General features: G+C 45.5%; 1 protein-coding gene across 1 annotated transcript in view; it reads right to left on the minus strand.

Annotated features, from left to right (window-relative positions):
- Window positions 1-608: 608 nt before the first annotated feature.
- The window catches only part of EPM2A (EPM2A glucan phosphatase, laforin), a 112,895-nt gene continuing 102,017 nt past the window's right edge, over window positions 609-11,486 (minus strand). Inside the window, exons 3-4 of the mRNA XM_007450332.1 lie at window positions 8,931-9,172; window positions 609-886 (exon numbers count right to left, since the gene is read on the minus strand). Of these exons, the coding sequence (XP_007450394.1) occupies window positions 609-886; window positions 8,931-9,172 (520 nt within the window). The remainder of the gene's footprint in view (window positions 887-8,930; window positions 9,173-11,486) is intronic.

The raw sequence follows: 11,486 nt of genomic DNA on the forward strand, positions 1-11,486 counted from the left end.
GAGGCTCTTACTTTATCATAGCCTAGGCTCCCGCCCACACTTATTCCCTTCTTTGGTCAAATGACCAACTCTCTTACTTTATAATTCCATCTCAGTTCAGCAGAAAAGCTGAGCGTGTATGTACGTGTGTGTGTGCGTGTGCATGTGTGTGTGTGTGTGTGTGTGTGTGTGCCTGGACACACACAGTGATGCTATCTACATAACTCCCAACCTTTTCTTCCGCAAGCCAAGTCACAACGCAACAAGCAAGGGCAGTCGTGCTTCACAGTACCGCAATGCAGCCACCAGGCTGCAGGGGCCGAGCCGCCTGCAGGCACAGAACTGCACCCATTCACTTTCTGTCTGATGCCAGAACCACACTGCACAGTCCAGCTGCTTGTGGATTTTTCTTGTGTGTCAATTACAGCTTCCTTTGTAAAATATTCCGAAGAAGATACAGCTCAACCAAAGCGTAACCAAAAGTCAGTGCCAGACTAAAGAAGTCAGGTCAGGGGAGAAGCCAAGACCCGTCTTTCCAGTTGAGGAAGAATCTTGGTTTCTAGGTCATTTACAAGCATCACTCCAGACTTCATAAGGAAACAGGGAGGGAGGGGAGGCAGATCCATCACCTATACATCGCATATTGAAGACCGAACCTTCCCAAATTTCTGATAAAAGTCTTCCTCTGCCCGGGCCAAGGCGTCTTCATCAATGTACACAGCCGGCCTTTTGGCCACGAGAAAGTACTGCACCTTCCTGCGATTCCAGCCCAGCACGTACTGGAGCCAGCCGCAGATGGCGGCAGTGGAGCGGCCCACCCCGGCGTTGCAGTGCACGTACACGGTGTGTCCGTTCTCAAGCAGCGCGTGGAGGAGACACACCGCCTGTGGCAGCATCTGGACGCGGCCTGGGATTGAGAGAGCACAGCACAGACCAGTGAGAAGTGAACCCCGTGTTGCCGCTAATAGTCACTCCTCCAGCGCACGGAGAAATCACAATGTTTTGGCGGGAGGGGCAGGGATGTCGGAGCTTGCTTCACTCCTTTGTTTTGAAAGAAAAGGTGAGACGGTACCAAAACCTGCTAATTATAAAGTGGAAAGAGCAGCCAGAGGCAATAGGTCAGCTCTGAATCTTCACTTGATTTCCCTTTGAATGACGTCTGCATCCGTGCAAATCTCCCTTCAGAGATAATTTCACTACCGCCTATCCTCAGAAGAATGGATTTTTACATTCATCAGAATGGTCTGTACAGATTGGGCAGAGGTTTAAAGGATTTCAAAGAGAAGCTCGCAGGTCCTGTCACCTGAATTTCCTTTAATCCAAAAGGATCTTCCAGGTAAATCCAAAACAGATTTAGTCCATATTGGTTAAAGGAGTCAATCTGACTCTTTCAACATAGGCTAATTTCAATTTGTCCAATGAAATGGCTAACTTATTAACTGATACATGTGGGATAGCCAGTCATTCATGTATTCCCTCACGATGCAGTGTGTATTAAAACAGATTCAGGGCTTCCCTGGTGGCGCAGTGGTTGAGAGTCCGCCTGCCGATGCAGGGGACACGGGCTCGTGCCCCGGTCCGGGAGGATCCCGCATGCCGCAGAGCGGCTGGGCCCGTGAGCCATGGCCGCTGAGCCTGCGCGTCCGGAGCCTGTGCTCCGCAACGGAAGAGGCCACAACAGTGAGAGGCCCATGTACCGCAAAAAAAAAAAAAAAAAATTGATTCAATTTCTCCTTTACTGTGCAATTATGATTATATGTGTTGCTGCTCTATGGCTACTATCTTGATGATTAGAGGATCCAATGTCTTCCCCTCATCACACTGAGACAGGATATACAATGCTCTGCTGAGGCTCGTTGGACTCAGGCCCTTTTCATCATCCTAGGGACAGAGAGCCCCCTAAAACCAGCAAACTCCCGGATGCCTGGAGTTTCTTCTGCTCACAGATTCTCAGAGCAAAATGAATTTAGTGGATTATTTTGGAGAGTGGAGGATGGTCATTATAAATTGCTTCAAGAAGCAATTAAAGAGGGAAACTATACAGAGTCCTGGATGAAAACTCTGTGCTATATGACCTCACATTCTCCAGCTGCTCTCGTCCTCAACCACATGGAGACACCACAGTCCTGGGGTGATCTTCCGGGGGCCACAAAGAATGCCCTGTCCAGCCCTCACATTGCCATCCCGTTGGATGACGGCAGAGGTGAGAAAAACCCCTCCCTCAAATGATTTCATGAGGCCTGGAATTCTCCCATGAGAGCTGCTCAAGTAAGTTTAGACTTTCCTTAGATGTCCTTTTTTAAAATGCCTGGTAGGGACCAACACAACACATTGCAATCAGGCATCACCACCTTAGAAGGAGAGAGTTACCAAAATCCCACTGTGGCCTGAAGTCACCTCCCTGCTGGGGCAGGGGGTGGGAGGGGGCTGGCACTTAGCTTCAGGCTCAGCCCGCTCTGGGATCAGAGCAGGAGATCTATATGGAAGCCAGATAATATTCTAGTTTCTCCTGGTGCTCTGTTACTGCCTCTGACTAAGGGATCTAAAGGCCCCACGTGGCAGTTTAGAGATGCTTTTAACAGGAATGCTTGAGGCAGAGCACACTTTGAAGTTCCTGAAGCTCCATCTCTTGCCAGTACCTGTTGCCACACTTTCATGTTCCCTGCCTTGTCCCTGAAGGCATCTGAATTGGAGACACACCAGCTCCAAGCCTTGACTGATTTCTCAGAGTCCAAACTGAGCCATAAACTTTAATTGATCTATGCTTCTGCGCTTGGCTGCAGGGTGATCTGAGGTTAGAGCTAGGTGGGCCTGCCATTCAGTCAGTTACTCATGGCCCTCTCCTAGAGGCAGTAAGTATCTCCGGAGATGTAACAAGGCAGAAGACACCATATGTACCACAGAGGTGTCTCGCTGTATGTCTCAGGGAAAGGACTGTTTATTTGGTCCACCATTTGAGTTGAGGGATCAGAGGCGGCAAAACCTCCAAGGTCTGTTTAAGTGGCCCTGCTGATAAGGGTGAGGCCTGTTCAAGGGCACAGCTTTTGTTCCGCTGAGGGCATGTTAGAGGTTTACTTTAAGTGATGTTGTCCAGGAAGGGAACTACCAGTGACGGATCTGGGAAGCTTGGGTCACTCCTGCTTCTGCCACAGCTGGCATCACTTTTCAAGTTCCCTGTTACGGCTGCCTCTCCAGTTACCATGTTCATTGCCAGGAAATAAACATAAACATTTTTAATATGGGTTTTCATCAAAGGCCAAATACACAAGTAAACCACAGTGGACATTTGCAGAAGGAGCTGACGCAGAGTCCCAGAGTCAATGCTCAGCTTTTGCAGCATCAGTGGAGCCAGCCTGCCCCGGCCACGTCTATATGGACCCATCAGGATCCCTTCCGCTGACCTTCATTCTGGCCAGAGGTTCCCCAAGGAAGGGTCTGCACCAAATGGCCGAAATGACCTAGTATCTCCCCTTCTCCTTTTTATCTGTAAAAGATTCTTCAACAGGTATGTACACAGTTTAGAAGCTGAAAAGGGATTTGTGTTAGTTTAAGGTTCAGTGAGCTCAGACACATAATCCTGGAATGTAAATGTCAGCTGCCATGTGGAAACTGCAGCAGGCTCCCAGTTTAAACACAGGTCTCACCCACCAGTGGTCTTCTCCTAGAATCACTCAGCCGTCCCACTTAAGAACTGTCAAACAATTATTTAAATAACATAAAGAATGAATAAAGAATAAAAAGGAGCATCGGAGAAGCAGTCAGTCTAGGGGCCCACCCCTCTCAGCCTGGCTTCAGCTGAAGCCCTCCTTTACTTTGACCCTGTTTCGATTGATGACAGCTAACACGTACTGAGACTTTTCTACCTGCCAAGAGCTGATCTAAGTACTCTGTGTGCAATAGCTCCTTTATAGCTACCTCTCAACAGCTATGAGGTTGGTACTATTATTATCCTCAGTTATATCTGAGATTTGCTCAAGGTTATTCCCTAATGGCCACCTCCAACCCAGCCATCCAGACTCTAAAGCCTCTGGTTTTAACCTCTGTACTACTGTCCTTCCCTAACCTACCTAGTCAATGGCACTTGCTGGCCACTATGCTGTCAATCTGAATTTTCAGTCAGTCCCTGCCCGCCCCCCCACCACTTACCTGGTCATGCTGCGGCTCTCACTCCTGTGGGACAGTAACATCCTCCGTGGGATTCAGCACCTCTGCCCCTACCCTAGAGGGGCCATCTGTGCCCTACAGGCGCATGTCCTTCTGCTTGAAAACCCATTCTAGGGAGCCTGAGCTAATACGTAACCCTCCAAGGAATCACAGGACGGTCCCCAGGGTCAGGGCTCACACAGTAAAGCCAGCATCAACCAGATCCCCTAATTTTTATGTTTCATATATTTAGGCTCCATATAGAATTGAATTTGATAAAATGTTTCCATTTTTAAAAACAATAACACCCCAAGGCAAAAGAGAACCACTGATTTTTTTAATGTAAAATATTTCAAATTTTAAGTGTTGGCAACTATGTTGAAAATTTTAAAGCCTGTGCAGGTCCAACAAAACACTCTACCATCTGTGATTCTTACTTTGGAATTTAAAACAGGCCTTGACTCTCCACAGATGCTCAATAAACACTCATTAAATACATGAATTAAAACAATGTAAAAAAACCCATTAATACCAATTTGATCTGAGACAGTCCGAGACCCCTCTTATCTAAATTTCTGGTCCACATCTCCTCTAGGCTAATCCAACTCTGGAATGATTAAAAGCTACCTGAAAACATGCAATGAGCAAGCAAGCACAGGTGAGAAAGGGGACAAGGGCATGGTGGGGCAGCCTGAGGCATGAGGGGGCCTGAAATAAGTAGGAGTGGGGAGTACCTAAAGCTATCTGAGGTTGACCTAAGTCTGACCCTGAAAGAAATCATCCCGCCTTCCAACACACACACACACACACACACACACACACACACACACACACACACACAAACACGTCTTTCTTAATCCAGAGGCAGATTTATGGCTGAATATATTACTATTTTATTTGAACATATCTTCTTTTCCTTAATATTGATAAGGTCTATGTTATCTGTAATGCCCTTTGGTAGAAACTGAAGAACTTGGCACTAATATTATAGTCCCAACTTTGGAATCTTGAAAGCACTTTCATATCAATTATTTTATTCTATTGTTATAACCGTGTAAGTCTGCAATTATTATTCCCCATTTTCCAAGTGCAGGAACAAGCCTGCCCGTATCACATGATGGTGATAAGGCTCAAGCCCAGGTGGTGAGGCTCCAAGGCCAGTGTCTCCGCCTCATGGCAGCACTGAATTTAGCATGCTGAGTCAGAGAAAGAACTAAGACTGTGACCACAAATGGGTGGCTCTGGGGAGCATGTTAACCCATTTGGGAGACAAGGGTAAACCATTTGTTATAAACAGCACTGCGCTTACAGAGGTCAAAACCCAATCTGAGTACCTCCCGTTTGAAGGAAAACTGACTTTTAATGAACAGATTTTATGTTTTCAGGTGAGTGCTAGATTTGGGAGCTTTTTGTTCCTCAGGTGAAAGACACAAATCAAAATTAAAAAAAAAAAGAAAAGGAAAGGAAAAACCTAAACAACCCCAGTCCCACTGCATATGACAAAAAGTACAAGAGAAAGAATACATGGCACAGTTGACTGTACCAGGTCTGTGACAACCAGTGGTGACAGTCAGGCCTAACAAACTGTCTTCTTTCTCAGACTTTATCTGACAGCATTATGCTGCGGCTCAAAACACTTCCAGATGGATTTTTCTCTAGAGTTCTAAAAATATTCAGCTGAATTAATCTCTGTGTTCATTGTGCTAATGTTGTGAGCCACAGAGATTGATCTATTGGTCAGAAATTCCTCGGCGACTCTGGAGTGTTGTTAATTCTTTGATTACTCCCCCAGGTTATGCTGAACCAAAGAAACCCTTTATTTAGTCTTGGGGTTTGGCCTTTTTCAAGTGGGAGCTTTCATTTTGCTGCCATTTCATGTTTCCAAAGTGCCTCAGGGTGCAAGACGCTCCGTTGTATGACTGGGTCCTGGTGACTCTGTAACCCCCCCACCCCCCCACCCCCGACAAAGGTTTTAATACCATTACAGCGGGTCTTTGGAGGTAGAATTTTTCATCAGGCTTCTGTATATTCCCAAACTATCAAGCAAATTGCCTATCAGTCAGCAGGGTTTTGGAGAATCAGTGCATGGGGTGGAGCAGGCCATATTTATCTCAGCTTCTCTGAGCCTCGTCTCACATCCTACTCCAACAGGGTAACAATGCTCTAAGATGACAACCAAAGAAGCGAAAATCAAAACACTCCCAAGAAGCTACAGGCACACTGTCCTAACGACCTTCTCTATTTTGAAACCAGAGAAACAAACTGGACAGGGCAAGTATGACCTAGATTCGACCAGGGCTCTTCTGTGCAAATAAGGTGGGGGTTTTTTTCTTTTTAATTCCTTGAAAAAAGACAGAGCTCTTGCAGCTGAATCAAGCTCCTTTGGATCGGCATTAATTACCAAGAAAAGTAACCAAACTACCTCCTCCTTCAGGAAGAAAAATTATACATCCCCAGTGACAGTTCAGTTCAGACAAACCCACAAAGGGGTCTAGTCCGGCCAGGAGGACCATAAAGATTCATTAAGAGCCAAGATGGCCAAGGTCCTGGGACACTCTGGGGTGACAAGCTACCTCCCTGGAAACTCGTGACTTTGTCTAACTCCAGCTGACGATGTACGTGTCAGACTGAAAGGGCGGGTGGTGGTCTGCAGAAAGTGCATGAAGAGTCCACCTGAGCATGTAGAGAAGCTTCATCCTATGGTGTCAGGAGCAATGTTCTGAGCCTGACTGCCTGGGTTGAAATCCAGGCTGTGTCTCTGCTATGTGACATAGGCCAGGTTACTTAACGTTTCTGTACCTCATTCTCTTCCTCTGCAAAACGCAGATAACTGCAACATCTGCCTGGACTCTTGTCTTGAGAATTAAATGAGTTAATGTATGAAATTACTGAGAAGAGTGTTTGATACATAATGTACTTTGCGGGGAAGGGGGCTGATGACAGAGACGCTTCCTCCCTGGCCATCACTGTCTTCCTTCTTTCCCCCAGAATAGCAGTTCACCAAACTCCCTCAGCCTGCACCAGTCCATAGCTCTCTGCTGCCCCCTGCTGACATATGGTTGATATGATTAGTATAACGTTCTCTTGCCTCCACTCCTTTCTACAAACAAGAACCCTCCTCCACAGCCAGGCTGAAATTCAGATAGTTCCTCTAAAAGATCATGCCTCTGGGCCTTGGTTGTTTCTTCCACCTGGCATGCTCTTTCTCCCTCTACCTGGACCTGCCACGCCCACCTCAAATCCCAGGATGCTCATGTAGCCTCCCTGTGCTCTGCCGTAAAAGAGCTCCTCCCACGCTATAACCCTCCTAGTGCGCAGGGCTCATCTCTCTCATCACATTCTTCTTTCTACTATAATTAGTTTTGAACTTGCCTTACTGCCTCTTACCATGAGATCAAAAGTGTGCCTTGGGCTTCCTTGGTGGCTCAGTGGTTAAGAATACGCCTGCCATTGCAGGGGACAAGGGTTTGAGCCCTGGTCCGGGAAGATCCCACATGCCGCAGAGCAGCTAAGCCTGTGCGCCACAACTACTGAGCCTGCACCTTAGAGCCCGCGAGCCACAACTACTGAGCCCATGTGCCACAACTACTGAAGCCCGGGCGCCTAGAGCCCATGCTCTGCAACAAGAGAACCACCGCAATGAGAAGCCTGCACACCGCAACGAAGAGTAGCCCCCGCTCGCCGCAACTAGAGAAAGCCCGTGTGCAGCAACGAAGACCCAACACAGCCAAAAATAAATAAATAAAATAAATAAATTAAAAAAAAAAAAGTGTGCCTTATTTATCTCTGCTTCCCTGGCAGCATCCATGTCACACCCTACTTCCCTCTTCACAAAGACACGCTCAGCCAGTGTTTGTGCAGTAAATGAAGCGTCACTATTGCCACCCTGCCCCGAGCTGCATTCTCTCTCGTTATCTCTCACCTTACCTACTGCAGTCGCCTCCTAACTGGCGTCCCCAGATCGGCTGGGGCCCACTCCGACATTCTCCACACTGCAAACGAAGGGCACTTTTAGAGGGGAAAAAAAAAGTTAAAGACTTCTCTCAGCCTCCCGCCCTTTCAAGTGCTTCTCACTGCTTTAGGATAGCATCTAAAGTTTTTATTGTGCCCCGAATCCTGCAAGACTCTGTTCCCTCCTTCCCAGCCCTGCAGCCACACTGGCCTTCTTTCAGTTCCTCCAACACTCTGTGTTCTCCTGCAACGGGGATTCTTCCCAAGCTGCTCCCTCTGCCTGGAAGCCTCTTTCCCACCTCACCCGTGCCAACTCCCGCTTCAGATCTCAGCTCAAACACACCCGAGAAAACCTTCTCTGGCCCTTCTTCCTAGGTCTGATTTGCCTGCCTAGGCTCTCATAGCAATATCTATGTATCTTTCTAACCAAAAACTCATCATAGCTTTACAACTCTATTTGTAGTCATTTGATTAACGCTTGTCTGCCCTATAGAACTAGAAGCTCCATGAGGACAGGAGTTGTGCCTGCTTTTCCTCACTGTTGTATTCCCAACCACCAGCCTAGGGTCCCACACATAGTTAATACACAGTAAATACATGTTTAATGAATAAATAAATCGAAGGACCCATGTTAAACAGTATCTTAGCCAAGGTGTCAAAAGATATATATATTAAATATATTAAACCAAAAACCTTATATTTATTCCATATCTGTCATTCACGTTTAGGTCATTCAATTATAGACAGCAAGGTAGGTAGGTAGATAGGCAGACAGATAGACAGACAGGCGAAAAACCAGCAAGGGCTTCTTTGAAACACATTCAACGAGGAGCCAGAAAGCTTCTTCTCATGCTTACCTTCAGTGCTCATATCCGGTGTCGGCATCCAGATGTAGGCCAAGCCTTCTTCCTGATACAGCTTAATCATAGTGTCAGGAGTCATGGGTTCTGGGTAGCGGTTACAGCCTGAGGAATTCTGTACAATATCCCATTCCGTCTGGAAGTTCATGACAGCTGTAATCCCCAGTTCATGCTTCAGTTTGATGGTTACATGTTCCACTTGGCGAGGGCAGCTACCCAGCCATATATTTGGTAGAATTCTAATAAGAACACATGGAGTCAACTATTACTATTGTTGGTGTTATAGGAGCTGCATAAAACATGTAGTGTTAAAACGCAATTAACCTTTAAAGCTGGAACAGGAAAAGCTGTATTAAGAATATGAGAACTAATATTATTATCAAAAGACTGAAATACTGGTGGTGGTGTTTTGGGGGAAACAAATGATTCAATTAACTAGAACGCCAGGAAATAAGCATTAGCAAACCAAATCTAGCAATACATTAAAGAAAGTCCACCAAGTTATACCTATTCCAGGAATGTATATGTGGTCCAATATTAGGAAACCCATCAACATATTTCAAATACTAACAAATTAAATATAAAACTCCTATGATTAATTCTGGAAAATATGTGCTAAAATTCAGCATTCATTCCTGTTTAAAACTCTATACAAAAATTTCAAATAGCATGAGATTAACAGAAACTAATAATCAACAATATTCTTTTAAATAAAATCAAAGTAAAGATTATTTCCATTAGTAACAACATTGTATGATTCACCTATTGCTGCAATGTAAGAAGAGGAAATGTAACTCTGAAAAAGAGATTAAACTACAAAAGCTATGAAAAATATTAAAAGTATTAAGATTAAGATATCTGGATGAAGGAAAATATAAAAAAATCAAGCAACCATTCTCTGTACTACCAACAGCCAGGTAGAAATAAAATGGGAGGAGCAGGGAAAATTTCACTCAAAAATAAAAACAAGGGCTTCCCTGGTGGCGCAGTGGTCGAGAGTCCGCCTGCCGATGCAGGGGACGCGGGTTCGTGCCCCGGTCTGGGAAGATCCCACATGCCGCAGAGCGGTTGGGCCCGTGAGCCGTGGCCGCTGAGCCTGCGCGTCCGGAGCCTGTGCTCCGCAACGGGAGAGGCCACAACAGTGAGAGGCCCGCGTACCGCAAAAAAAAAAAAAAAAAAACGACAAACAAAATTATAAAACATCTAGGAATACCTTTAACCAGAAAGCACTATAAAATTTTATTAGAGGACATTACGAAAACAACAATGAATAAATAGAGAGACATACTGTGATATTGTGATTTATAATAAGAAATATATATTTGCTCTTCATAACCATTTCCGGCACAGAGCTCCTAAAACCATCGAAACTTCCTAAGTAATGAGAGCTGTAACGGTGTCTTTTGTTAATGAGGTAACTTTTGGAACACACCTAAGCATGGAGGCTGGTTGCCAGGGGGTACCAACCTTGTGATTAGAGAGTTGGAATTTTCATCCCACTCCCTGACCTCCTGGGAGGGGAGAGGGGCTGGAGGTTGAATCAGTCACCTTTGGCCAATGATTTTATTAACCATGCCTGTGAAATGAAGCCTCCATAAAAACCCAAAAGAACAGGGTTTGCGGAGCCTCCAGGTTGGTGAACACGTGGAACTGAGAGGAGGCCCTGCCCTTTTCCCCATGCTTACCCTAGGTGTCTCTTATATCTGACTGTCCCTGAGTTACATCCTTTTATAATAAACTGGTGATCTAGGAAGTAAAATGTTTATCTGAGTTCTGTGAGCTGCTCTAGAAAATTAATGAAACTCAAATCTAAGGAGAGGTATGGGGAATCTCCAATCCGTAGCCAGTCAGTCAGAAACACGGGTAACAACCTGGGTTTGCGACTGGCTTCTGAAGGCAGGTTGGGGGCTGAGTCTTGTGTGACTGAACCCTTAACCTGTGGAATCTGATGCTGTCTGTAGGTAGGTAGTGTCAGAATTGAATTGAACTGCAGGACACCAAGCTGGTCTCTGGAGAATTGCTTGGATATGTGAGAACACTCCCTACCCCATACATTGGAATTAGGTCCCAGAACCCAAAAGATATACCATGCTCTTTAGTTGCAAGACTTAAAATCATAAAATGTAAGTATCTTAAAAATGTAAATATTTTCCAAATTAATATATAAATTGAACACATGTTATTATAATCTGTTGCATATGGTATATGTTTTCTTGTTCGCTGATTATTTCACATGCGTACATTCTCTCCAGAACTAATAGGAGAATAATCTGTTTCAAACTTTACTTGATTCATGTAACCTAGAACCTTACTAGGTTCATTACAGGGCGTTCAGACAATAGTCCTTAGATGACGGTGGCAGGCATCACGGATGCTCACCAGTGTTCCCAGGTACCCCCTTTCAAGCATGGAGGACTAAACTTCCCCTCTGCCCCCAAGTTAGATATGGCCACATGACTTGCTTTTGTCGATGAAATGTAAGCTGAAGTGACCGGTGTGACTTCAGAGGGACATACTTAAGACCTTATGCATGATCTTCCGCTCCCTCTTTCC

The sequence above is a fragment of the Lipotes vexillifer genome, unplaced genomic scaffold, assembly GCF_000442215.2.
Source record: "Lipotes vexillifer unplaced genomic scaffold, Lipotes_vexillifer_v1.1 scaffold112, whole genome shotgun sequence".
Lineage (NCBI taxonomy): Eukaryota > Metazoa > Chordata > Mammalia > Artiodactyla > Lipotidae > Lipotes > Lipotes vexillifer.